The following is a 27,967-nucleotide window of genomic DNA, read 5'->3' as shown; positions in this document are numbered from 1 at the left end:
GAGATAATAGATGCATGTGTCTCACATCATCCCCACTTGGAGCGCCAAGTTTGGCCTGGGAAGAAGGGGGCAGTGTACTGGGGCAGAAGGATCAATCTTAAGAAGTCTTAGTTTATTTGCAGACAGGAAGAATCTGCAGGTAAAAATGGAAAGAAGAAACTAAGAAAGGCAGAGGACCTTCCGCATCAGTTCACAACAGCTGGGCCACAGAGGACATGAAAACCTAAGGCTTTCGGCATAGCAAGTATTCCACAGCACGAGAGTGCCACCTACTGTGGCCCAGACAGTGGCACTTTTCCACTTGCCATGAAAGATTTAGCATTTAATCCCAACCCCTCTCTGTTCTCTCACCTGGCCCACGGCAGCTCCAATGCTCCCGGTTCCATCAATAATTCCTGTGACCGTTGCTAAAGCCTCACTGCTCCCTTGGATCAGCTCTTGGCGACCCAGGTCTGCTGAAATAGCTGAGCTAATCATATTAGAAGGTCCACCAATAAAAAACCCTGAAGTCAAAAACAGAACAGGTTCTTATTAAAACATGATTCATATCAACACTAGCAAGCCATTGGATAGGGCAAAATATCATTCTGACGCTGTAATTAGTAGGTTAAAGAGGAATGGAAAGAAAAAGGAAAGTCCCAGATAGTATCATATTCAAACTAGTTAACATCCACTCCTCTGGGATCTTCTTGAGTTGTGTGACACTCTGATGTATTGACAGAAAATACACAGAAAGGAAACATGTAGCAAATCATGTGACATTTGCTTTAATAACTAATGGCACCAGCTTGTCAAATTTTATTATGGCAGAGCTATGTCATTCAATCAGTTGACCACCTAAATTTAACCAAACACAGAAAAACACAGCAGGCAAAAAAGAAGTTATGTCAATAGTACAGGTGACTAAACTGGTTTCCGATGTGGTGTCTTCCCAGCCACTTTCTGAAGTCATACTCAAAGGTGGGCAACATCAAAATTTTTAGAAAATGCCTCAGCAGGGACTGCTGCTGTCATAAAAGGACTGAGAAAGCCAGTTAGAGCAGAGACGAGAATCTAGAAAAGGAGCCACCTTTCTATCACTTGAGTTCCCTGTAACTAGCTTTTAGTAGCAATCAGATTAAGAGAAAGAAGAACAGCGCAGTGAACCGAGCCATTGCCGTACCTGTAATCGTCATCAGAAGCGCATTGATGGACTTATTATTTGGAGAACCTGTGAGGAGACACAGACACGCCACAGTGACTACAAAAGCAGTGACATGGGCGTCCACAAAGAGGACACAAAGGCCTGAATCTTATGACCTCACAAATCCTTCCCAGAGCCACAAAGAGAGACTGTTCTTTCAAGGCCTTTTCCAACTTTTATTTGTAATGTCTGCCTCTTGCTGGTGCCCAAGTTAATGAGACTTTTAAAAGCTAGAGAAAAGCTCTCCCCACCACAACAGCACTGAGGACATACCCACGTCTACTAATCAGCATCTTCCTGCTTTTGAAACCTCACCCCTTTTATTGTTTTATTGGCTCTAATGCTGTCCCTCTGGAGCCACCCCTCAAACAAGCACACACACTCCCAGGCAAGCTTTTAAACAAATCGGCCAGGCAAGAGACGCCAGCTTCCTCCGACACAAATGAAACCATTGATGTCAGTGTTTCCCGGCACTCACGGGACTATACAAAGGTGACATATTATGCCTCAGCTGGTCACAGACTCTTTCCAGGGCTGGTCCCTTACTCTAGGAAAATGCTTATTACCCAGAGATTAGGAAACAATGTAAGGAATACTCACGACTGTACCCAACAAGGGAGCCAATTGCAAGGATCAGGCTAAGGGCCAACACTGGTGCTCTCTTCTGTAGGATGTCAGAGATGAAGCCTTGCAAAGTCCCACCTTCAAACAAAAAGAGACACTAGTCACAACCATTTCAGCTGTGAGCTCAGCTGCCTGTACTCTCTAGAACTATCAGGTCCAGCCACAATGGCACCAGCTCTCCCCAAAAGTCCACGCCACCATTTCCTTTTAGGAAGATAAACTGACTTAAATCAGCATGATGGTCGAAGAGGACAGGACACCACAAATCCAACATCAAGATAAGAAAAATCATCAAAATGAGCCATGATTACTTACTATTTTCCCTACAAAAACAAATTCTGAGTGCTTTTCTTGATTTTTTTCCCCAGCTTTTTAATTTAAAAGATGATCAAAGAAGGACCACACTTCACAAGCTACTAGCAGAGCCAATCAAAAATTCACTAAAATGAAATGCAGCAATTATGATTTCGTAGTAACAGGTGAGGAGGCTCAGGAGGTGATGTGATTCCTTTGGGTAACACTGTCATATTCAAATAAAATGCCAGGTTGAGTTTTAGGGGATATGGAACACCTGGTACACCCCCATCATATGGCTGGCATCTAGGCAATTTTAATTTCAGAAGGCACAAAAGTATGGTCAGGTCTAACTGGCTGTGGTGGTGCAGGCCTGTAATCCCAATGATTGGGGAAGCTGAGGCAGGAGGATCACAAGTTCAAGGCCACCCTGGGCAACTTAGTGAGATCCTGTCTCAAAATAAAATTTAAAAAGGGCTGGTGTTGTAGCTCCGTGGTAGAGAGCTTCTGGATTATGGAAGAAGATGCATTTTCATATACCTAAGGTTTCTGTTCTGTTTTTGTTTTGGGTACCAGAAATTGAATCCAGGAGCGCTTAAAACTGAGCCACATCCCCAGCCCTTTTTAAAATTTTTTGTTTAGAGAAAGAGTCTTGCTAAGTTGCTTAGGGCCTCGCTACATTGCTGAGGCTGACTTTGAACCTGTAATCCTCCCTGCCTCAGCCTCCCAGGCTGCTGGGATTACAGGTGTGTGTGCCCACCTCATCTGGTGATATTAAGGTTTTGCCATAGACATGTATGTGTCACACCCACTGAACTTTCTTATTTAAGAGTTTACTTCCTTGTATAAGTTGGCTATAGCACAAAGTCACTGTTAAAATCTGTTGTACACAATGAAGCAATTGCAAAACACAAAAATTAATTTCTGCTGTTGTCCCTACCTCTAGGATCTGACAATGTACACACCATGGTATTATTTCTGCTTCCTAGGCTGGGGGGGTGGGTGGAGAAGGTGAGAGGCAGTGAAAATGAACACATTCACATCTAACTTGAATCTCTCGCACAGTTAGCTTCAGAGCCAAGATAGCACTGAAAGTATACAAAAGAATTGTGTTTAAAGAGATCTCAAGCACTTCCCAAGACAAAAGAAGTGACTCCTAAACAAAAAACTGAGAAAAGAGAGCCCTCTAAATCACAGCCTTGCCTTGGGTTGGATCTTCCTTCCTATGGATAATTTTTAAGAGTTTGTTTACTGTTAGGACAGTTTAGGAAAAATGGTTACAGAATGAGTAATTAAACTTTAAATGGAGTCAGACTCCACAATCCAGTAAAAGGCTACTAACTATTATGGAAGAAGATGCACTTTCATATACCTATGATTCCTCCAACATCGTACCAGATGGACAACTGGTCAGCTTCAGCCTCCTTCCATCTGAAGTTGTTACTCAGATAAAAGGGCAACCAGAAGAAGAAGGAGTAATTCACCAGTTTCAGGCAGGCGTAGGCCAGTGAATACTACAAGAAAAACATACAACTATCAGCAAGGGACAAACAGCATGGCACAACATGACCACAGCTTTTCATGTAATTAAAAAACACAGCAAAATATAAGAGCTTGGGATGAATGGTACCTGACTTCAAAAATTAAACAACTTTACAAATTCCCATCTGCCCACTTATACCCAGTCTCCCTCTCTCCATACTCCGGGTAGCTTCCAGAAAGGCCTTTGGAATAAAAAACAAAACCAAAAACATAGTATGCGGCTCTTTCTTAACTATCCCTGGCTTCTCCAAGTTCTCTGGTAGAAGCAAACCGGAGTTTGGAATCCAGAAGGCAGGGCACAGACCTCTATTTCCTTATTCAGATAAAGGTGAATGATATTCTTGCCACTGATCAGCATTAGCCACAGGCAAATAAAAATAGCAACCATCACAACTCTTACTTTCTTGGTTATTCTACTTTCAGCAAAGTTAATATTGTGAACCACAGAGAGCATGTGACTGAGCCAAAGATCTAAGAAAAGCATCCTCATTAGAACCACTTTCACATCAGAGCTTCCAAAAGCCCTGCATTTGCACACCAGTGGCAGAGAAGAGCATCTCCGGTGGGTCGAAAAGGAAGAACATGCTCGTCCTAGGCCCTGTCACTCTGTCTTGAGGGAAAGCAGTTGCGACTGCCTTAATATGGTGGTGGGGCTGAGACTCCTACATTCAACACATTATTACCAGGAAATCCTGTCAGTTAGCATCAAAGGAAAGGGGGGAGGAGCAGAGGGACTGACTTCAAAGGATGTCTGGCCAGTACACTCCTGGCCATGGGGCAGCCAGTTATTCCCTGGGTATCACTTGTTTTAAAAAAGCTCCCCTGGCAGGACAGCAGCCACCCCTAGAGAGCCATGTCCCAGTCTCCAGAGCATGCTGTCCAGACAGCCTGCTAAAGACAAAGGCAGCAAGTTAACTCGACCTCCCTCACACCCAACCCACGACAGAGAACAATGGCTTGTGAGTGCAAAGAAACAGCATCAGAGTTCAATGTGCAGTCACAACAAATTTAAAGTCTGTCTCAAAAATTAAACTATTACTAGTGGAATATTTTAGGATCTAGTTGAAAGATTATAGCTTGCCCTAAGAACAGGACTAAAGGAACTTGCATTTCCCTTATATTAAAAATCATCTTTGGCCAGGCGCGGTGGGCATGCCTATTATCCCAGCAGTTCGGGAGGCTAAGGCAGGAGGATCGCAAGTTCAAAGCCAGTCTCAGCAAATGAGGTGCTAAGAAACTCACTGAGACCCTGTCTCTAAATAAAATACACAATAGAGCTAAAGATGTGGCTCAAGGGTCGAGTGCCCCTGAGTTCAATCCCTGGTACAAAAAAAAAAAAAAAAAAAAATCTTTGAGTTTAAAAATTGCAAGAAATCACACTTATATTTTAACTCCTAATTACCTATTTATTTAAGTGTTTTCCTACTTTGGGGTCACAGGCAGAAGAGGACTGTGAAGTCTAAAATCAGATGTCCTGTAGAACTAAATCTACCTGGGGGGGTTACACTCATGAAGCACCATTAAAAAACAAAATGACAAAAAAACAGGTGCTTGTTCACAACACAATAACCCAATGTCCTGGACACCAGGGAAGAATGGGGTGATCTCCATCCCACTGGAGAGGGAACTAGACATGAGGATGGGTTGAGTGACTTATCCCAGGTCTCACAGAAAGGGAGTGGGTAAGCTGGAAACATCACCTATGCCTCAGTTTCCACTCCAGCCTCAGCATCTGCACCGCAAGACAGCACCACTGCAGCAAGAGGGAGCCCATCAGCCGTTAGGGAGCTCTCCTGACTGCTGGGCTGTGGCATGCTGGACGCTGCCTAAGAGACACTGTGGCATATTCTGCTCTAGACCTTCTAAAAAAGGGCAATTCTTCCCCTGGAAAGATTAGAATGTAGGCAAACAAGGCAGTCAATGAGCCGTTCAAATCATTCTTGGTCTGTGTGTAAGTCTATATACCTCAATAAACCACAAAATACAAATTTAAAAATCTCAATTTTGAGCAGGGCGTGGTGGCACATGTCTGTAATCCCAGCAGCTCAGGAGGCTGAGACAGGAAGACAGCGAGTTCAAAGCCAGCCTCAGTAATGGTGAGGAACTGCATGCAACTCAGTGAGACCTGTCTCTAAAAACAATAAAAACAGGGATGGGGATGTGTCTCAGTGGTCAAGTACCCCTGAGTTCAATCCCTGGTACCAAAAAAATGTCTCAATTTTGCTTTCTTAATCCCATGCTAGATGACTGTCTGCAAGCAGGGCTAGTGCCTGTCTGCAAGTCTGGCGACGCCCATCCTGTCTATGGCCTTTTAACTCTGAAGGTCAGTGAAGATTTTATGGTTGCCTCAAAGCTGAAAATATTTACTCTCTGACTCTTCATGGAAAAGGTTTGCCAATCCTGCTTCAGATATAAGATAAGCTGAGGGACACTATGCAACATATCTCTGAACATGCATTCCTAAAACCAAGTTATCAAAGAGAAGCTAAACACTCAAAAAGCTTTATCCCAGGCAGAGTAAATCTCAAGGCCACAACCCCTTACTGGCTGTGGTAAGGGAATTTGAACAATTCTTACCGGAATGACACCAGGAAGACAGCAAGCCTGGTAAAAGCTTATTGCCTTCACTTGGGCAACAGTTCTGGACTCTTGGATAGAGTAATTAGGCTCATATTCATCTTCGTTTTCAGTACCATTAATTAATGGTCTGTGGGACTCTTCTTCAAAGTTTTCTTCTGCTTCAATACCTGGGAGACCTAAAACAACAATAAAACCCCCATTTACAGAGCACCTACTGTGTGCCTGGCATGGTGCAAAGGGTTTACATATATCATCACTTACGGGATTGATATTTTTCTTATTTATTGGTGCTCAGGGGAGCACTATCACTGAGCTACATCCTCAGCCTATTTTCTATTTTGAGACAGGGCCTCACTAAGTTGCTAAACTTGTGATCCTCCTGCTTCAACCTCCTGAATTACTGGGGTTATGAGTGTACACCATTGCACCTAGCTGATGTTATTTCTATTGCCATTGTGCAGAAGACACAACTGCAGCCAGGGGTGGTGGCACATGCCTGTAATCCCAGCTACTCTGAAGACTGAGGTAGGCAGATCAAAAGATTAAGGCCAGCCTGGGTGACTTCATAAGACATTTCTCAAAATAAAATAAAAAGGGCTGAGGATGTAGCTCAGTAGTTGAGTACTTGCCTAGCTTGTGAAAAGCCCTGGGTTTAATCCCCAAAACCACACACACACAAAAAGTAAAGAAATACAATCATGCTAATTCCTAGTCAATATCTCAATGATAAAAATCATCTGGAGGCTGGGTATATAGCTCAGTGGCAGAGTGCTTGCCAAGGCATGAGTAAAACTCTGGGTTCCATCCCCAGAGCTACAAAAAAATAAGTTTTTCAAATGCTAAGACTCATCTATAAAAGGTGTGTATCACTTCATTTGAACACACAGTTATGCCATGAATGGAACAATGCCAACAAGACACAAATGCCAACAGAACTCCTTTATTTTGCTGGAAGGAATTCACAGTTCTCCTAGGGAAAAAAAGAAATTCCATTTCTGGACTCATATTTCCCTTTGCCTCTTACAATAAGACATTTTGAATTAAAGACACAGCTTCTCCTCACCAATTTCTTCTGGTGACACCAGGAGTCCAAAGAAGATGACGATCCCACCAGCAAACTGCACAGACGCTGTCACTAGAAAGGCATACTGAACGAGAGGGAAGAGGTGGTTCTTACAGGGCAGTCATCACCAAGTCCTTAAAGATGAGTGCAGGGTAAAGAGGAGTGGGGCAGGAAGGAGGGGGAGACTAGGGAGGACTTCAGCACCAGGAGATCTGCCAAGTGTTCCACTTGTTACTTCTCCTGTCATCTTCCCAAGGACTCTACAAAGCTCACATAGGATCAACAGGGCCCCTTAAACACTCAGTCGCCCTATTGGATTATAAAAGCAAGACTAGCTCTCAAAATTTTTGCATCACCCAGTCTCCCATAAAAGGCACAGTATCTGCTCTCAAAGACATTACATCCAGGTGTAGGGATTAAACAACACTTACGATAAGACAATACAATACTATAAGGTAGCATGCAGCTAAATAAATGAGAAGTTCAGCCCCAGCAAGAAACACAGGGATGGGGGCAGTGGCACATGCTTATGGTCCCAGCAACGGAGACTGTCACTGGAAGATCTTAAGTTTGAGGCCAGCCTGGGCAACTTAGCAAAACCCTGCCTCAAAATAAAATAAAGTAGAAGAAAGGACTGAATTACATCCAGTGGTAGAGCACCCTGGCATTCAATTCCTAGTACTTCAAAAGGAAGAAAGGAAGACAGACAGACAGGAATTCAAAAGGAGAAAGCAGCTAAAAAGAGGTTGAAGCAGCTGGGCAACAATTTAGGAAAGAGTGGAAAGTCAAAACAATGAATGTCCTATCTTTCCAGGCAAAGGAAAGCAAAGGTACAGGGTGGGGACAAGGTGGAAAGTCATTGCATGACCAAAGGCAAGGGAATAAAACTGACTTGGAAAGGTGACACCAAATTAAAGTCAACTGCCAAGCTGGGGGTGTAACTCAGTAGTAAGCATGTGTCTAGCACGGGGGAGAGGCCCTGGGTTCCATCCCCAGGACCACAAAAAAATTAAGAAAGAATAAGTAAAGAAGGTTGGGGATATAGCTCAGTTGGTAGAATGCTTGCCTTGCACGCACGAGGCCCGGGTTCAATCCCCAGCACCATATATATATATATATATATATATATATATATATATATATATATATATATATATATATGTAAAATCAATAGCCAGGCTGCATTTATTTAAGAGATTAAAGCCTGATATAGACAGATAATCTGAATTTTTCAACGAGTTACAAAATAATGCAATGTTTCCAGAAGTCAAGCCTGGGAACACCACAGGGGTAAAGTGAAATTTCCATCTGAACCAATCAGTACAATCCAGGAGCAAAGCTAAGCAAATAAAGGTACCTGTTTAGAGGATGGGCTTCTAACTAGACCAGAATTCCTGGTGAGTTGCCTTTAAAAATTTATCCACTCACTGAGTATTGTGGTGCACAATTGTAATCCCAGCAACCTGGGAGGCTGAGGCAGGAGGATCACAAATAAGACCAGCCTTAGCAATTTAGTGAGATCCTTTCTCAAAATAAAAATTTAAAAAATGCTGGGGATGTAGCTCAATAGGAGAGTGCCCCCAAGTTTAATCTCTAGTACTGCCCAAAAAAAGTCCACTTTTTAAAAAGGCAACTTAATTTTAATTATTTTGGGTTTTGAGTAGGAAATATAGTCATATGATTCAAGCAAGAAAAAATAATAGTAAAAATTCCTCTTTCCTATACCTTGCAATCCATTCATTCTTTCAATTGCCCTAACACTGTTGTCATTTAAATTTTTTTAAATTTTTACTGTTCAGAGACTGTTTCAGAAACCCACAAGCTGATACATATATACTCATTAATTCTTCCTTGGTTTTTTTATTTGGAGGGGGTTATTTTTTCATTTTCTTATTTATTTATTTATTTATTTGTTTGGGTTTTTTGGGGGGGGTTGTTTTTTCATTTTCTTTCTTTCTTATTTATTTATTTATTTATTTTTGCAGTGCTGGGATTGAACCCAGGGCCTTGTGCATGCAAGGCAAGCTCTCTACCAACTGAGCTATATCCCAAATCCCTTCCTTGTTTTTAACAAATGGCATCCTGTATGCTGCTTTGTGCCTTGCTACCTGAGACCTTTCCAGTGCCTGATCTCTAACAGCAGTTTCCTGACCTACTACTTCATAGCTGCCAAGTCTTCCTTTGAACAGGTTTATCAGAATTTAACTATTTCTCTATTGGCTGACTTTGTTTTCAATCTTTGGCTTCTACAAAAAAACGCCAAAATAGCTTTGTATATACATCTTTTTTTACATGTCTAACAACATTCACCTGAGCAATTAATTCCTGGTGGTGAGCTGCAAGTTGCCACTTTGACAGACACTGCCATCCTGACCCCTCAAGGGGTTCTGTGCTCTCCAGTCACAATGCCCATCTATTCATGGCCTCAGGAACACAACTCATCAGTTTTGGGGGCTACACTAATAAGCATACAGTGTAGCTTTTCTTTCTCTCCCTCCGTGTTTATTGGTGTAGTTGTAATTTACATTTCTCCACTAACAACTAAGCTCCACAAGGATGGAGATTTTTGTCCCTTTTGGTCAATACTATATTCTTCAGTGTCTTAGAGCAAAGCAAGGAACTTAAATATTTACTAAATGAATGTATAAGCTATGAGAGAAGTTGAATATTTTTTCATACATTTTTAAGCTATTTCTACTTCCTTTCCATAATCTATCTATTCAAATCCTTTATCTTTCTTTCTGTATCATTTTGGTGTTTTCCTTAAAATTTGTGAGTGTTCTTTATATGAGATATTAGTAACATAAGTTACAAAGATCGATTTTTATGTATCAAAGAGATTAGCCCTTTATCATATCATAGATTTCAAATACTTTTTCTCAATCAGTGCTAGTCTTTAGACTCTTTTTACGGTTCATCTGCCATGAATAATTTGTTTTCAGGGGGGAGGGCAGGTTACTGGGGATTTAACCCAGGGGTATTTTATCACTGAGCTGCATCCCCAGCCCTTTTTATTTTGAGACAGGGACTTGCTAAGTTGCTTAGGGCCTTACTAAGTTACTGACCCTGGCCTTGAACTGGAGATCCTCCTGCCTCAGCCTCCTGAGCCACTGGGATTATAGGCGTAAGCCATCATGCCTAGCAAATTTTGTGTTTTAATTCATTGGAAGCTTTTCCAATTTTAACAGAAGCTGTGCCCTACCCAGACATAGCTCTACATAGTCTTGAATATGCACAAGGGGAAAAAAGCTTATGTTTACACACATACACACACAGACACAAATCTGAAAAAATACCCACCTCATAACCATACTGTAGAACAGATGAAGCTAGACATGCTCCCAAAATATTGCCCACAGAAGCACAGGCACTCCAGAGACCAAAGACAACTCCTCGCCTGGGAAGGAGAACACAAAAAAAGAGTAGACAATAAGGTCATAAGGGACTCAATATGCAGTTCAGAATAAAAATTACCATAACATGAAAAATTCACTTTATAAACTAAGCATGAATTTTAAAATGTTTTAAATACACCAAATGACAAAACATCAGGTCTCTTCTAAGATTTTATGATATTAAAGTTCAATCCAAAGACACTTAAAAGAATTAAAAAAGAAAAACTGCAAATTGGAAGTATATCTATGTATCTAAGTGATAAAAGACTTTTACATAGAACATAAAAAAACTCTCAAAACTCAATGAAAACAAACAATGCACTAGAATTTTAAAGAACATGAACCTATAATCATCTCAAAATAAAGTTTAAAAAATAGGGCAAAAGACCTTTATAAGAAAAGAAATAGATGATGCAAATAAGTATGACAAGATGTTCAACATCATTAGACATAAGGGAAATGCAAGTTAAGATCATCAGATATCACTGTCATACCTCTAAGAATGGCTAAAATCAAGAAACAAGCAATCAAATGCTGGCAAGAAGGTCAAATAGGAACTCTTTCACTCTGCTGGTGGGAATGCAAAATGGTACCACTATGGAAGAGATTTCAAGTTTCTTAAAAGGATAAAACCCATCTACTTCATAAATTGGCCATTCTACTTCTTGGTATTTACTCAAGAAAAATGAAGGCATATGTCCACACAAAGATTTGTACACAAATGTAGCTGCATCTGTAGTACCAAAGCCTGAAAACAACTCAAATGTCCATCAACAGCTAAAGAGAGAAACATATGTGGTATGATGAACTACTACCCAGCTATGAAAAAGAATGAACTACTGACACTTACAACAGGAATTTCTAACTGTGCTGAATTAAAGCAGATCAAAAAAGAGCACATACTGAATGATTCCATTTATATAAAATTTTAGAAATTAAAATTAAAAAGATTGAAAGCAGATCAATGGTTGCCTAGAGACGGCAGCAAAAGGATGAGCAAACAAGCGGTAGGAAGGAGGAATTCTCAAGGGGCATTTCTTCATGATGATGATGGCCAAAGCTCTTCAAAATGTACATTCTACACATGTGCAGCTTGTTGTGACCTCAATAGAGTCAAGAGAAAAAATAAGAGATGGACCAGGTGGTGGAGTAGAAATTAGCAATTATGACAGTTCCGGAGAGAAATGACCAGCTCTGAACACAGACAACAGCAGTAGGGCAGGTGAAAGAAAAAGAATTTAAGACGTTAATTTTTTTAACATTCAAAATTGTACTTTATGCTATTTCATATTTTTCTAACCTCCCCAAGGCAGAGGGAATTTCACAAACAAATGAGATGACGGACACTGTATAGTGAGAAACAAAGTGTGAAAACTTGAGCTCCACCACTTCCAGCTGTGTAATCACCCAGGCCGCCACTCGCGCTCTGTTTGTAAGAAGCTGCGCTCCTCATAGGACTGGGTGCAGTAAGACACAATCCTGGTGAAAGAGCTGGACAGGAGCATTATTATTGTCTAAAATTGTTTGAAAAAACCACATTCCCTAATGATCCAGAGCAACAACAGGATTCAGCCAAAGTAACAGCTACTATTAGGACCAATGTCCTCCCTCAGCAGATCACTCAATTTCTCTGGGCCACCAACTTTTTTCATCTGGAAAACAAATGATTTGACCTGAACAATCTCTCAATTCATCTCCAATTCTAAAATACCCCAGTTCTATAAAAATATTAAAGGCCATCAAGAGAGTCGTGGAGGGAAAGTCAGAAAGTCAGGATCCAAATAACACTGGCTGACCAAAAACACGGTGTAGAAGAGTCTGGCTGACAATAACTCTGTTTTAAGTTGCCCAGACTTTGAGGGCTTTGTGGGTTACTGTGACAGTTCACAGGAAGTCAGAGTCTAAGTAAGGCACTACTGATTCCACTCCCAGCACAACCCATTAAAAAAAAATGGGCTCCTCTCAAAGTTGAACTGCAACAGCTCTCTTCACCTTTTCTGTGACTGATTCACAGAATAATGAAGCGGTCAGTTTGTTCAGTCACTGGTATCAAACACTCTGTCAGCCGATTTATAAAAGCTTAGAATTCTCTCAAAATGACACTAGTTAAAACTAGTATCTTTCAAGTGACAGTATGTCAGTTGGTCTATCTTTGTTCTTTCTATCTTCTGATTAATAATAAAAAGTAAAATTTTATAATTTCTAAAAATCACAAATTAAAAACAAATTACCTTAAAATCTTAATAGAAAAAAAAAAAAAAATCAGCCCACTAACTGGAGAGGCTGAGGCAAGAGGATCACAAATTCAAGGCCAGACTGGACAGCTCAGCAAGACTCTGTCTCAAAATGAACAACATAAAGGCTGGGGATGTAGCTCAGTGACAGAGCGCCCTGGGGTCCACTCCCCAGCACTCCCCCACCCCGCCCTGCCCCACCAAAAGACTAAGCAGGCCCTCTCATCTACTCCAAGAAAAAACTGGAATACCCTGGGCCACGCCTTTTACAATGGGACTGTGTTAAACCAGTGACACCAGAGTTAGAACAGAAATCACTAGCACCCGGAAATACCATCAGAACGTTCTTAAATGGTATTTATTCTAACCACAAGACGTTTTATAGATCATAAGTGACCAAGTTAACTCCCATTATAAAATAGGGAAAGCTGGGAAACTGAGAGGAGCCACTCAGAGCATGTACTCAACACCAGAGGGCTATAATGTCTGTCACACACACTGTTCCTCATGTAAACTAGCAACACACAAGACAGAGCCATACACGAGTAAATAAGCATCTGACAACACATGATAAACAGCAATGTTCCAGAAGGGCAACGATCCATAATAAATCAAGTCTCTGCTTATCCCAGCTTATTTCCCACCTATGACTCTGGCATGCTCTTCTTCCTGGGTGGCCCAGAGGATGCATTAGGAGGTACCTTTCTTCATCCTGTGGTCCATATCACACACACAGAGTCAAATGTAATCTCACAACTATGTGAAGCGTTAAGCGAAAAATGTCCAATCTAAACCCCAAAGTTTGGCATTCTCCGTTTGAATCTTGTTACTGTCCCTGCTATGTGACTTTAGGCAAGTCACATGGATAAATTGTAGCCTCAGTTTCCTTCTCTTTATGTAAGAAAGTTAAACTCGATCACTGCATCTCAAAAAAAGACAGAGAAGGCAAAACTCAAAAGAAGATGAGATGGGACGTCACGTGAAACAAGGTTTTCTAAAGGAAGATGAGTTTAAAAAAAAAAAAAGGCAGACACAGTGGTACACATCTGTATTCCCAGTGACTCAGGAGGCTGAGGAAAGAAGATCTTAAGTTCAAGGCCAATTTCAATAAGTTAGGGAGACCCTCTCTCAAAATAAAAGAAAGCTAGGGATGTGGCTCATTGGTGCCCTGGAGTTCAATCCCCTGTACCAGGGGAAAAGACAAAAAGGAGATATACTGCTTTAGCTCACACTCAAAACTGAAGATGGCCAGCAGTGTTAGCAACGTGTCCTGCTGGCGAAGACCATCTCTGAGGTCCACACCATCTTCCATACACTTCAACATGAACTGAAATAGAAGGAAGATGTGAACAGCGGGCTCTAGTTTGGATCTGGAATGCCCCTCAAGGGCTCGTGTGTGGGAAGCTTGGTCCCCAGCTGGTGGTACTACAGAGGGTGGTGGAAACCTCAGGAGGCGTAGGTCACTGGAGGCGTGTTCTTGAAGGGTGTATCTTGTCCCAGCACCCACCACCACCTTCCCAGCCATCATGAGGTGAACAGCTTCGCTCTACACAGAATGTTCTGCCCACACCCCCCAATCCCAGCAACAATGGAAGCAAGTGACCATGGACTGAAACACCTGAAACCAGGAGCCATAATACACTTCCCTTCTCTGAGTTATTTTCCGGGTTTTGGGTCATGGTGACAGAAAGCTGACTAACAGTGTCTAAGGCATCAAGTTAATAGACTCTGATCAGACTGAATAATCCAACATTAAAACCATTTGAGTAATGGGAGAGAAAGGAAGAGTCATACCCATTTTTCCCAAACCAGTTGCCCATCACAGCAACCACACAGGGCCAGCCAGTGGACTGCAGCAGGCCATTCACAATCCACAGGCAACAATAGAGCCATCTGTTGTAGAAGTGCAGCCATTCTGTGAGAGTGCCAAAGACAAACACCTTTGAAAGAAAGAAAAAGGAACATGTGACGTCCACGTGGACACTGTGAGTATGCCCAACTGCCACCAGACGACACCAAGAATACATTTAAACAACTCGCACCTGAAAGCAGTGTGGCAAACAGGGTGGCTCAGAGCTGGCACCAAGAAAGTAACCATGGGATCACCAGAAAGGCAAAGGCGTCAAATGACATGAATCAGTATCATCTTTCTAACTGGCATCTTCCACTCTTAAAAGTGAAGGCCTCATTTTTCACCTCATTTTACATCTCCCTCCACTGCTGCCTTAGGCCTGTGTGGTGGAGGGAGGGCCATCGCCCAAGGGTTGCAGACCTGAGCAAGCCCTGCGTGTATGTGTGTAGTTAAAGTTTGGGTAAAGTCCCGGGTAAAGTCCTGGGCAAGTCTAGCTGTCGGGACTGCAGCTACCCAGCTCACCTGCGTATGAGAAACCTGTCTGACTTGTCATCTGCTGAGTCATTTAATAGGTTCCACTGAGTGGCTGCTTTTTTCCAGGCATCTGGCTCAAGGGGATATTTTATTTGCAGTCAAAATCTATTTTGAGAATACTTGGCATGGGTTACAAAATAGTATGCAGAATACTGTCAAGTTCCAGTTATGAGACATTCTGGAATGAGCAGAACTATAAGGACTGAAAAACAGTCTGCAGTTGCCAGAGCTGGGGAGAGCATGGGGTAGTTTATGCTACCCTACTTGTGGGCACTCAGAATTATATGCTAAAATGGTGAGTTTATGTATGAAACTAAATTTCAAAAAGTACTTTTAGAAGCATATGTACAGGTTTAAAAACATGTACACGTTTAAAAGTATGTACAGGTTTAAGCTGGGCACAGTGACTCATACCTATAATCCCAGCAGCTCAGGAGGCTGAGGCAGGAGGATCATGAGTTCAAAACCAGCCTCAGCAATGACAAGGTGCTAAGCAACTCAGTGAGACCCTGTCTCTAAATAAAATACAAAATAGGGGGCTCATGGTAGAGCGCTTGTTGTGGCTCAGTGGTAGAGCGCTTGCCTAGCATGTGTGAGGCACTGGGTTTGATGTTCAGCACCATATAAAAATAAATAAATAAAATAAAGGTATTGTGTCCACCTACAACTAAAAAAAAAAAAAAAAAAAAAATAGGGCTGAGGATGTGACTCAGTGGTCGAGTGCCTCTGAGTTCAATCCCCAATACCAAAAAAAATATATATACAGGTTTAAGTATGTGTGGGAGAGCAGCTTTTGAATAGATAAATAAGTTCCTAAAATTTCAAGGAAACAAGTTTTTTCCTGGACTCAAATGGTAGACATTGAAACATTAATAAATTAGGGTCTACTAAACTCCATGGTTTCAATCAACCCATGAACTCCCAAACAGATGCTAGTAAGCAATAAAGATGGATCTGATCTGGACGCTGCCTTTCACAGCACCTAACGTGCCAGGCACCGTTCCAAAGGCTGTGCACTCACACCCACCTCAGTGTAACCCAGGAGCGGGGGCACGCACATCCCTTTCCAAATGAAGAAACTGAAGCCTCTTTTCAAATGAAGAGAGCATGAGCTAGGAAACTGCAGAAAGGGTGGAAACCGAGGCCATCCTGACCTATGAAATCTGTGGTCTTAACCCTTGTGCCACCCACTCTCAGGGTAAGCAAGACCCAAACAGAAATAAGCAGGCTAAGCAGCAGAAGATTACAAGTGTCTGCAAAGAAACACAGGCACAGAAGCTTAGAGGAGAGATGAATGTTACTTTCAGGAGTGGAGCCCATCAAGTCAGGCGTTCTGACAGAAGTGTCATGTGGCCAAGGACTTGAAGGAGAGGCTGGGGCAGACCACAGAGAGCTGAAGAGTGCCACTCAAGGAGGGAAGAAGAGCAGGGACAAAAGCACCAAGGTAGAAAAAAGCAGGACAGGTCCAGGGCTTGGAGCTTCGTGTGGTTACAGCAAAAGGTGAAGCAGAGTGACAATAGGATTGGACCGGAGCTGGGACCAATCAACTAACACATGCTGTTACGAAACTTCTAATGAGGGTCAAGGAAGGACCTCATCAGAATCCCACGTTAAAAAGATCTACCTAAGAGACAGGCATGCAAGGGATCAGGACACTGAAGAATAAACTCACTGTTCTACTCTACTCGAGAAGTAGGGCGTCACTTGGAGTCTAAAATGTCTGACCAAAATAAAATGATTATTACTATAATTATAAAATCTTTCCAGCTTACCACTAATGCAGAAGAGCACATGCCAAAAGAGAGAACCCATCGTAAATTCAGCCGATCCCCAACGATGCCACTGATGAAAAGACCCTAAAAACAAAGCATTTCATTTTACAGTCCTAAATAGTAACACAGTCTAAAAGAGGTAACATGCATTGCAAGGCAAAAGAGGCAAACGAAACTCTGGGGGATTTAAATCAAACCCAATTCACATGCCTAGACGTGCTGGCTTTGGGCATCACAATGTTTCAGGAAACTACACTACACTGCAGATCTTAGACACCACGACCCCGTTATTCAGGGAGACCGTGCTTTCCTTGATTCCCTAACAGACACAAACGAGTGAGAATTCTGACAAAACAAGCACTCCAGTAATTTCACCTTTAGAGATATTAATCCTTCAACACCACTCAGAAGCTTTCCCACGGTTTCCCTTAGCATTTACTCTCCGACATGTCCCCACACACCCTGCAGTTTTGGCCACATCCTCCTAAGAAAGGGGACAGAAGCCTGCAGGGCTCACTGGCTTCCTGTTTAATCAGCCCCTGGGCTTCACAGCATCACAAGGCAGGGAGGGGAGGGAGGCAGATGTGACAATTTGGTGAAGAGAGGTATGATCTCCTCCCACTGTGTGGCAGAATTAAAATGCTGAGATAAGGCCAAGAAAAGAGACTGAAAGACCAGGGCTACACACATTAGGTTTCCTCCATAAATACATACAAATAAATTTCTTGACCTCATTATCATCCAAATTACACATTTCTAATAAGGTGACTATCTAAATAAAAGAAAATTTAGATGACAAACATCATAATAAATGCTTCTCCCCTTAATATAGCCAGGTCTTCGCTTCCTCAAAAGAGGGCACATGACCACTAAAGCAGATGTGATGATCTGCAGTGCCCTCTTAAGCAATCTGTACTATATGTGACAGAGGGGATGAGGAAAATCTCTCAATTCTCTTTCAGATAAAAGAATCAATTTTCTCTGTGTTGTTCCAGAAAGCAAAATGCCTGGAAGTTACAGAAGGAAATGCAGCTCAAAAGAAAACCAGTCAGTCAGGTGTGATGGCACGTGCCCATAATCCCAGCAACTCCAGAGGCTGAGACAGGAGGATCAAAAAGTTTAAGGCCAGCCTCGGCAACTTAGTGAGACTGTCTCAAACTAAAATATTAAAAAGGCTGAGGATGTAGCTCAGTGTTGGGCACCCCTACATTTAATCCTTAGTACCAAAAAAGAAAACTGATCATTAAGACTTGGAGTATGGCCAGACACAGTGGCGCACACCTGAAATCCCAGCAACTCAGGAAGCTGAAGCAGGATTATTATAAATTCAAGACCAGACTCAGCAGCTTAGCAAGGCCCTAAGCAACTTAGTGAGACCCTGTAAAATAAAAAGGGCTAAGCTTGGGCTGGGAATATCGCTCAACTGGTAGAGTGCTCATCTCACATGTACAAGGCCATGGGTTCAATCCCCAGCAACACAAAAAAATAAATAAATAAAAGTCTGAGCTTGTGGCTCAGTGGTTAAGTGCACCTAGGTTCAACCCCTGGCCCAGAAAAAAAGAGTTGGAGTGTGGCTCAGTGGAGACAGTAGTAGAGGTCTGCCTTGCATGCATAAGGCACTGGATTGGATCCCCAGCATCACAAAAAACCTACAGAATTCTAAAACTTACCACAGCATAGGAGAACAGAAAAATAGTATCCAGCGTTCCAAGGAAAAGAGTAGCCTCCTCTGTACTGGGAAACAAATGGTTGCTGCTCCAAATCTACAGGAACACAAGAACAAATCACATCCCACCAGGATCTGCTGATGCTCATAGCTCTCAACACCCTATAACCACCTACACCTATCCCAACCCCATCCCCATCCCCACTGAAACCAGCAGTTACCTATGGATAAGAAAATATATGCAAAAAGGGTAAGTTTACGTGCGAAAAACTGCACACTTGCAAAGGACCAGGACTGCTAAAGACCAGCTCTTACTTCAAAATGCATTTAGAAAGGTCTTTTTATCTATTTATTTTATACACTCAAATGCTAACAACTAAACCTATTAAGAAAGCTGGACACTAAGTATAAAAACAGACATTTAGCTGGGTGCCACAGCACTCTGCTGCAACCCCATCTACTCAGGATATTAAGGACCTCAAGTCTGAGGTCAGCCTGGGCAACTCAGTGAGACCCTGTCTCAAAATACAAAACAAAAAGCCCAGGGATGTAGTTCAGTAGGAGAGCATCCCTGGATTCAATCCCCAGTATTGGGGAAAAAAATATTTTTAAAAAGCAAAATTCTGATTATCTTTTTATTTTGTCAAAATTAATTATACAGCCAGGCTTTCACCTGTAATCCCAGAGGCTCGAGAGGCTGAAACAAGAGGATACTCAAAGCCAACCTCATCAATTTAGCAAGACCTTAGACAATTCAGTGAAACCCTGTCTCTAAACAAAATACAAAAGAGGGTTAGGGTTGTGGCTCAGGGGGTAAGTACCCCCTGGATTCAATCCCCAGTACCAAAGCAAATAAGTAAATAAATAAATATCTAATATATTAGAAATTATACATCCAATATATTATATATCTAAAATAATAGAAATTAGGAAAACCCCATGATATGCAAAAGTTCTAGTTGGACACAATATCTTTATTTATTTATTTTTTTTAAAGAGAAAGGAGAGAGAGAGAGAATTTTTTAATATTTATTTCTTTTAGTTACTGGTGGACACAACATCTTTGTTTGTATGTGGTGCTGAGGATCAAACCCGGGCCACACACATGCCAGGTGAGCGCGCTACCACTTGAGCCACATCCCCAGCCCCCGTACCTTTATTTTTTTATTGATTTATTTTTATGTGGTGCTGAGGATTGAACCCAGTGCCACACACATGCTAGGCGAATGCTGTATCACTGAGCCCCAGCCCCTATACTTTTTTACCTATTACATGTAAAGTGTAAAGAAAGGAATGGGAAGTGCACATAGCTCCTCATGAGGGAAGGTGAACAGGCTTGGTCAGAACTTCACATTTCTACATCCAACCAAGCCATACTGCATTCCCTGCAATTCTGAAAATCAGGATGGTAATATTTATTTTAACAGTAATCAAAAGTAAATAAATTCCCAGTTGAGGCAGGAGGATCGTGAGTTCAAAGCCAGCCTTAGCAAAATCAAGGCGCTAAGCAATTCGGTGAGACAGTGTCTCTAAATAAAATACAAAAAAATAGGGCTGGGGATGTGGCTCAGTGGTCAAGTGCCCCAAAATTCAATCCCCAGTACCAAAACCAAAAAGAGTAAATAATTGGGCTGGGGTTGTGGCTCAGTGGTAGAGCACTTGCCTAGCATGTGCAAGGCACTGGGTTCTATCCTCAGCACCACATAAAAATAAATAAATAAAAATAAAGGTATCATATCCATCTACAACTGAAAAAAAAAGAATAAATAATTAAGTCACCAAGAAAGGATTACAATTTTTTAAACAGACTGAATTGGTATAATGTATTCTTGTTTTTTTGTATTTGTTATAGTATATTCTTATTTTTTTCATATAGCTTTGGGATTTTGAATTGGTGAATATTCATGATGTGTGGAAAAGCATGATACATATTATGATCTCAGACACACAAAATGGGTTGTTGTGTATATATGTACACACACGACCTGGAGGAACACATCCTACTAAGCTGCTTGGGAACTGTATGACTTTGTTTTTTTGCTGTGCTTTTATTTTTCCTAAATTGCACATATTAATTTTTTAAAAATAAAAACTATTTTTTTTTAAAAAGTAAATAAGTAAGTACCCACAGAAAAGTCAATGCATGTTTCAGAAGAGTTAATAATGTGAACTGGTTACTGAGGAAAAGAGTAAGACAGCAGGCCTGAGATCACTCTCCTTACACAGGCAGGCTCACAAGGCTGGCTCCAGGCTGGCATCTGGGAACTTAGATCTATGAAGGGTTCCCACCATCCCGATACAAGTGGCTCACTGTTTATACCCAACAACATGATTTATGAGAACCGTACTCTCCTTTTGGGAGCCTGGAATTTTGATATGTGTCAGACAGTGTGCCTACATGACCAGCCCCAATAAAAACCCTGGGCACAAGCCTGTAATGAGCTTCCCAAGTAGACGACACTTCACATGTGTTGTCACAGCTGGGTGCTAGAAAAATTAAGCACATCCTGGGAAAGGAACCCTGGAAGCTTGTGCCTGGCTCCCTGCAGACTTCACACCACGGCCTTTTCCATTTGCCGATTTTGTGTCCTTTCAGTATAATAAATCACAGCCGTGAGCACTTCATGCTGAGTCCTGTGAGTCTTCCCTCAGAGCCATTAAACCTGGGAGTGGTCTTAGGAGCCCCAACCCAATTAAGAAGAAACCCAAGACAACCTTAGGCGGTAAAATCAAGAGTTTAACATCTAAATCAAATCCCATTTTTCTGTATATCGGTCAGATTGCACCTGCAGTGCCACACTGAGTGCTCAGTGTCACTAAACTGTGGTTGAAGGAGACAGAGATGTTTTGCTTAAACAAGAGAAACTTCGGGATTTAGTGAGAGTTGTCTTCAAACAGCTGAATAAAAATTAACTGTCCATCTCAGAAAGCAGAAAATTTCTTCTCCCCAGCAGTATTAAAGCAGAAACTGGGTGGCTATCCTTCAACAATGACAAAATAACAACGGGGAGCAGAGGATCCATGACCTCTCCTAAGGCCACTTTCACCTTTGAAATTTGTGATTCTAGGGGCTGGGGATGTGGCTCAAGTGGTAGCGCGCTCGCCTGGCATGTGTGCGGCTCGGGTTCGATCCTCAGCACCACGTACAAACAAAGATGTTGTGTCTGCCAAGTACTAAAAAAAATAAATGTTATAAAAAATTCTCTCTCTCTCCCTCTCTCTCTCACTCTTTCTTTAAAAAAAAAAAAAAAAAGAAAGAAATTTGTGATTCTAAACAAATACATCTGACAAGTCAGTTTAGTCGTTTAGACTCAGGTTGCAATCTAACCCTCTGGTCTCAACTCATTTCCTTAAAAAGTGACTGATAACTTAAATCCAGAAGAACAGCATGGAAGCACCTCCACTAGCATAAAGACTCCATGAGATCAGGGTCTCCTTTCCAATCTTCTAGGCTTTTTTTTTTTTTTAAATAGTTTTAGTTGCAGATGGACACATACCTTTGTTTATTCCTATGTGGTGCTGAGGATCAAACACACGCTAGGCAAGTGCTCTACAACTGAGCTACAACCGCAGCTCAACCTTCTAGGATTTTTTGTTTTTTTATACCTCACTGCCTAGGACAGTGTTTACATAAGAGTGTCGCTCAGTAAGCAATTGACTGAGTAGCATATTTACACTTTGGAAGATATTCCTGTCACCCTCAAACCTCTGTCAACTTTGAATGTGTCCCAATAGGGGAAATAATTTCTAAATATAAAACATGCTAACAACATTAATAGGACATCTACAATTCCACAGAAGTAAAGTCAAGAAATGTGATAAACATTGGGTGGATCTGTGTATTGAGAAAGGGCACTGTAAAGGACAGCATATGAGTCTCCAACAGGCATCAGAGGATTTTCCCAGTCCAGAACAAATATAAAGAACTGGGATACACACTCCTAACTTCAAGATACAAACACATCAAAGAACTGGGAAATACTTAAATATTAAACTATATAATAGCATACAGGACTTCAGAGAAGGGAAAAATAAGAAGCTAGAAAAAAAAAGTGGGGGGAAAAATGGCATTTTTATCTTACTACAAAAAGAAAGAGCCAGGCAATGGCACACGCCTGTAATCCCAGCAGCTTGGGAGGCTGAGGCAGGAGGTCTGCGAGTTCAAAGCCAGCCTCAGCATTTTACCAAAGCGCTAAGCAACTCGGTGAGACCCAGTCTCTAAATAGAATACCAAATAGGGCTAGGGGTGTGGCTCAGTGGTTGAGTGCCTCTCAGTTCAATCGAAGGAAGGAAGGAAGGAAGGAAGGAAGGAAGGGAGGGAGGGAGGGAGGGAGGGAGGGAGGAAAGAAAGAAAGAAAGAAAAAATCTAAATAGGTGGAAAAGGTGAAAGTGTATATATAAAAGATAATATGCAAAATCTCAAAAGTAGAAACATACACAGTACTTGTAAAACTCAATGAAAAAAATAGCCTTCCCAGAATCATATGATAAGGGTTGGCTTGGTAAAACAGACCAATCAGAGCAGGCTTTGAAATCAGCAGACAGTTTGGATTGGACTCCCTGGGACAGGATAAGCTGTTTCAGGTAAACAATGCAAGAGAGAACTTAAGACTTAAGTTCTGTCCCATCTCTAAGTCCCTCCCAGCACTGGCTCCACTTACCTCTACAGGCAGCTCAAGTGTTGTGTTAAAAGCATTAGGGGTCCACTGCTTGGAGATACTAACTTTGACATTGCTAAATGTTTTTCTTGAAGCATGGAGCAATGAATAACTACAAAATAGAGAAAAACTACAGATGAATCAGTAGCAAAGAAAACAGAAGTCAATAAAATCACAGATATATGCCCATTTATCTCTACTCAATTTTAGAATTCTTCTCTCAAAAGAAAAAAAAATAAGTACTGTTTTATAGGAACTATGAATTGATGCAATAAAAATAACTAGTCATCTTCATTATGAGTCCCTGCTCATGCATATCAGATATTGCAAACTAGAAAATGGATATGTATCTGATTCCAACCCACTTTAAGTCATGAATGGAATTCTGTAAAGAATTTTACACCTTCAGGGCAGGGGATGTGGCTCAATGGTAGAGTGCTTGCCTGGCAGCAGCTCCAAGCCCTGGGTTTGATCCCCAGCATCACAAAAAAAAAAAAAAAAAATTAATCTTTAGCACACAAAGGGCACTCACTGCATCAGCAATTCAGTTTTTTCCTTGGATCCATGTCTTTTCCTCAGATTGATGCCTCATACAACTCACAAATAGCCCCCAAACTAAGCATCCAAATGACCTATTTACTTTCACATAATTGGAAGACCACTTTCTTAGTTTCTGCCTTTAAAGAAAGGGCTGAAGATATAGTTTAGGGTGGAGTGCTTGCATGGCATGTGTGAGGACCTGAATTTAAACTGAAAAAAGGAAAGGAGAAGAGAGAAGAAGGGAAGGGAAAGGAAGGGAGGGAAGAAAGGAAGAAAGAGCCAGGTGCAGTGGCATATGCCTGTAAACCCAGGGGTCAGTGGCCAGGAGGCTGAGGCAGGAGAATTGCAGAGTTCAAAGCCAGCCTCAGCAAAAGCAAGGCCTTAAGAAACTCAGTGAGACCCTGTCTCTAAATAAAATACAAAATAGGGCCAGGATGTGGCTCAGTGGACGAGTGCCCCTCAGCTTAATCCCTAGTACCCCCCCCCAAAAAAGAAAGAAAGGCAGGCAGGAGGAAAATAAATGATCATTTGTGGTACCTTCAATAAAGATTAATAACAAATCCGTGCAGAAGAAATATCACAACAGTTCAGTAATAGAGTTATATAACATGTGCCTAACACAAAAATAAATAATCTTATATACGTTTTTGTGGATTTTTAAATTTTTTTTTGGTGTATAGTTTATATTATGTTACTAAAGAGAACCACTTAGGGCTACAGAATCATGAACATGGATTTGGGTTGTGCTGACTACATGGGGGCTGCTAATGGCGAGACTCACAGGAGTTAACCAGAGCTCCTCCAATGTCTCACACCATCTTCGGTGCTCAAGGAGGCACAGCACTACCCATGAATATGCATAGACTTTGTTCTCAACCCCCTGATTTCAACCAACAGAACACTTCATGTTAGACCAGGGTTTCTCAGCTTCCACACTATTAACATTTTGTGGCAAAAAATTCTTGGCTGTGGGAGCTATCCTGTGCATGGATATTTTGGCAGCATTCCTAGCCTCCACCACTAGATGCAAACAGCACCCCTTACTCCATGGAGACAACTGAAAATGTTTCCCAACATTGTCAAATGTCTCCTGGAAGGCAAAATGATTCCTGAGAACCACTATACTAGAGCTCTCCAAAAGCGTTAACAGGGCTAGGCATGTGGTGCAGTAGCAGAATGCATGCTCGGCATGCACAAGGCCTTGGGTTCAGTCCTCAACACTGTCAAAAACTAATAATCAGGGCTGGGGTTGTGGCTCAGTGGTAGACCACTTGCCTAGCACGGGCGGGACCCAGGTTCGATCCTCAGCACCACATAAAAAAATAAATGCATTGTGTTGTGTCCATCTACACCTAAAAAATAAATGTTTTAAAAAAACTAATTAATTAAAATTTAAAAGTTGAAACATGAAGGTTAAATTACACACTTTTTAAGTACAAAAAGAAAAACTAGTCTATTTCATTAGAGGCCTATAATAATCAGTGAATTAGATCCCTCCCTCAAAAGACAAAACAAATAAACCAAGAGAAGAGCTTCGGCAAGTCTCTACCTGAAGAAGGTGAGCAGGAATACAACCACATGGTGATGGCTGAACCGCGAGACCGCAGTCCCTCTTTGGAAAACACTCGGCCAGGCCATGGTGCTCCGGGTGCCTTCTCACTCTGACCCTAAAGTTTGCTGGTGAATGATTTACATCATGGCTTCTCTCTAGAGAAAGATAAAACACTTTCTTAACCTTATCCAGAAGAGAAGGAAAAATGTAATCCAAATCATCCAAAAGATTACACAAAACCAGAACTAATTAGGCTATGACTAACTAACATATAATTAAGCCTGGGGGGCGGGGGAAAGCTCCTGGGCTTGTTGATACCAGAAAATCTGATTCATAACTATGTTTTATAGTCATCAGCTAGTTCTAACAAAACCCTTGACCAAAGATTATATCTATCCTAATAGATATAATCTATCATACAATCTAAGAAGAAAATCACTTTTTAGTGGGAGTGGGATACTGGAAATTAAACCTGGGGGTACTCTACCACTGAGCTACATCCCCAGCCCTTTTCATTTATTTTGAGACAGAGTCTTGCTACATTGCTGAGAGTCTCACTAAGTGGCTTAGGCCAGCCTTGAACTTGTGCTCCTCCTGCCTCAGCCTCCCAAACTGCTGGGATTACAGGCATACGCGACCAAACCCAGCTGAAAATCACTTACAGAAAATGAACAAAGTAAATAAGCCACTTATAAGAAACAAACTATGGAATTTAAGAAATAAAAGTTCCAATCTCTCTAATAATATTAGGTAAAAAAAAATGTTGCATATTTAAAGATTGTGCTTAGGGTATGGCTCAGTGGCAGAGGATGTGCATAGAATACAAAAGCCCTTGGGTTGAATCCCCTCAACACACACACACAAAAGTGCTCAGTGCAGCTCAGGGTATGTTGTATGTTCCTGAACTCTCACATGCTGCTGATGAACGTGATCGTGAGTACAACATTACAGGAAGAAAACAACCCAGCCATGTTCATCATGAGCTTTGACACAAAATTCCAATGCCTAGGAACTGATTCCTAAAGAAATATGAAATGCCTTTAGATCTATAAACAAAGGTAGTTTTCACAAAACATTACAGGAGCTTTTTTATATTTAAGAAATGAGGGGCTGCATGTGGCTCAAGGGGTAGCGCGCTGGCCTGGCATGCATGAGGCACTGGGTTCGATCCTCAGCACCATATAAAAATAAAGATACTGTGTACACCTAAAACAAAACAAAAAAATTTTTAATAAAAAAAATAAAAGAAATGACTGTGTGTCATTCATAAAGGAACAGAAAAAAAGGAAAGGCATCTCTTTCTACATTTCCACTAGCTTTCCATTTAATTGTACTCATTTTCCTGCACTAAAAGCTGCAGCCACCTCTGATATCCAAGAAGAATTATACATAAAATAAGCAGTTAAACTTAATATCTCTAGTACTCGATCTGCAGAAAAACTTAAATATGCAAAAAACAGGAAATGATAATCAATCCAACTCCATGTTTACATAACACAACAGGGAATACACTAGTCTGTCTAGGTGATCAAATTAGGAGCAATTTTAATTTTCTTCAATATACTTCCCTAAAAATTCTATAATAAACATGTGTATTATCTTTATAATGGAGGGCATATCCACAGCTTTAGAAAAGTTCTATAATTTGTCTGCATATTAGAGAAACACATTAACAAAATGAAGTGTATGATATACTACCACAATCAAGGTTGGAGACAAGCCCAAGAGCAACCACAGGGAGAATCGCAGGGCTTTGCTTTATATTTAAGGGCTTTGCAAGTGTAGGTTCACTATAATTGTCAGATTACTTATTGTCACAGGCCACAATTTAGTGGATATACTCAAGCCTTACAGACTGAGAGACTCAACAGAAAGGCCATTCTTGCAACTTTTTTTTTTTTTTTTTTTTTTTTTTTTTGGTACCGGGATTGAATTCAGGGGCACTCAACCACTGAGCCCCTACACCGGCCACATTTTGTATTTTATTTAGAGACAGTGAGTTGCTTAGTACCTCACCGTTGCTGAGGCTGACTTGAACAAGCAATCCTCCTGCCTCAGCCTCCCAAACTGCTGGGATTTCAGGTGTGTGCCATTGCTCCTGGCCATTCTTACATCTTTTAGAAAAAAAAGCAGGACAATCTCTTTTCCTCTTATCATAAAGGATCATGGCCAATATAACAAAAGATAGATTAACAAGAGAAAAAGCGTAACAAATTTATTTAATCCCAGTTTTACATGACATGGAAGTCTTCAGATAAAAGACCCAAAGGCCATGTGAACTATTCATTTTCATGCTTAAGTTCCACTAAGCAGGGACAGCCATGCAGAAATATGATTGGACAAAAAGGGTATGACCTAAAAGTAAAAGACATGGCAGGATACCCAGACAGGCTTGTGTGTTCAGATTTCTGTAGGCCCTTCAGTTGTAGCATTCCTGCTAGGTATGGGGCAGGACCCTTTTTGGAATGAGGGGGCTTA

At 41.3% G+C, this 27,967-nt stretch overlaps 1 protein-coding gene across 5 annotated transcripts in view; it reads right to left on the bottom strand.

The window, feature by feature from the left end:
- The window catches only part of Slc37a3 (solute carrier family 37 member 3), a 47,155-nt gene that overhangs the window by 10,691 nt on the left and 8,497 nt on the right, over nt 1-27,967 (bottom strand). For 3 of the 5 annotated variants that reach the window (XM_076860184.1, XM_076860192.1, XM_076860200.1), the window contains 12 exons: nt 25,487-25,644; nt 23,401-23,509; nt 18,744-18,836; nt 17,074-17,157; nt 14,710-14,855; nt 10,587-10,683; nt 7,287-7,371; nt 6,221-6,399; nt 3,474-3,615; nt 1,784-1,885; nt 1,163-1,210; nt 352-503 (listed from right to left, as the gene is read on the bottom strand). In XM_076860184.1, the coding sequence (XP_076716299.1) occupies nt 352-503; nt 1,163-1,210; nt 1,784-1,885; nt 3,474-3,615; nt 6,221-6,399; nt 7,287-7,371; nt 10,587-10,683; nt 14,710-14,855; nt 17,074-17,157; nt 18,744-18,836; nt 23,401-23,509; nt 25,487-25,575 (1,326 nt within the window). In that variant the 5' untranslated portion in view covers nt 25,576-25,644. The remainder of the gene's footprint in view (nt 1-351; nt 504-1,162; nt 1,211-1,783; nt 1,886-3,473; nt 3,616-6,220; nt 6,400-7,286; nt 7,372-10,586; nt 10,684-14,709; nt 14,856-17,073; nt 17,158-18,743; nt 18,837-23,400; nt 23,510-25,486; nt 25,645-27,967) is intronic. The other 2 variants (XM_076860178.1, XM_076860208.1) reach the window with 1 other exon arrangement.

This window comes from Callospermophilus lateralis, chromosome 1 (genome assembly GCF_048772815.1).
Source record: "Callospermophilus lateralis isolate mCalLat2 chromosome 1, mCalLat2.hap1, whole genome shotgun sequence".
NCBI classification, from domain to species: Eukaryota; Metazoa; Chordata; class Mammalia; order Rodentia; family Sciuridae; genus Callospermophilus; species Callospermophilus lateralis.
This window is presented reverse-complemented; position numbering and strand designations above follow the sequence as displayed.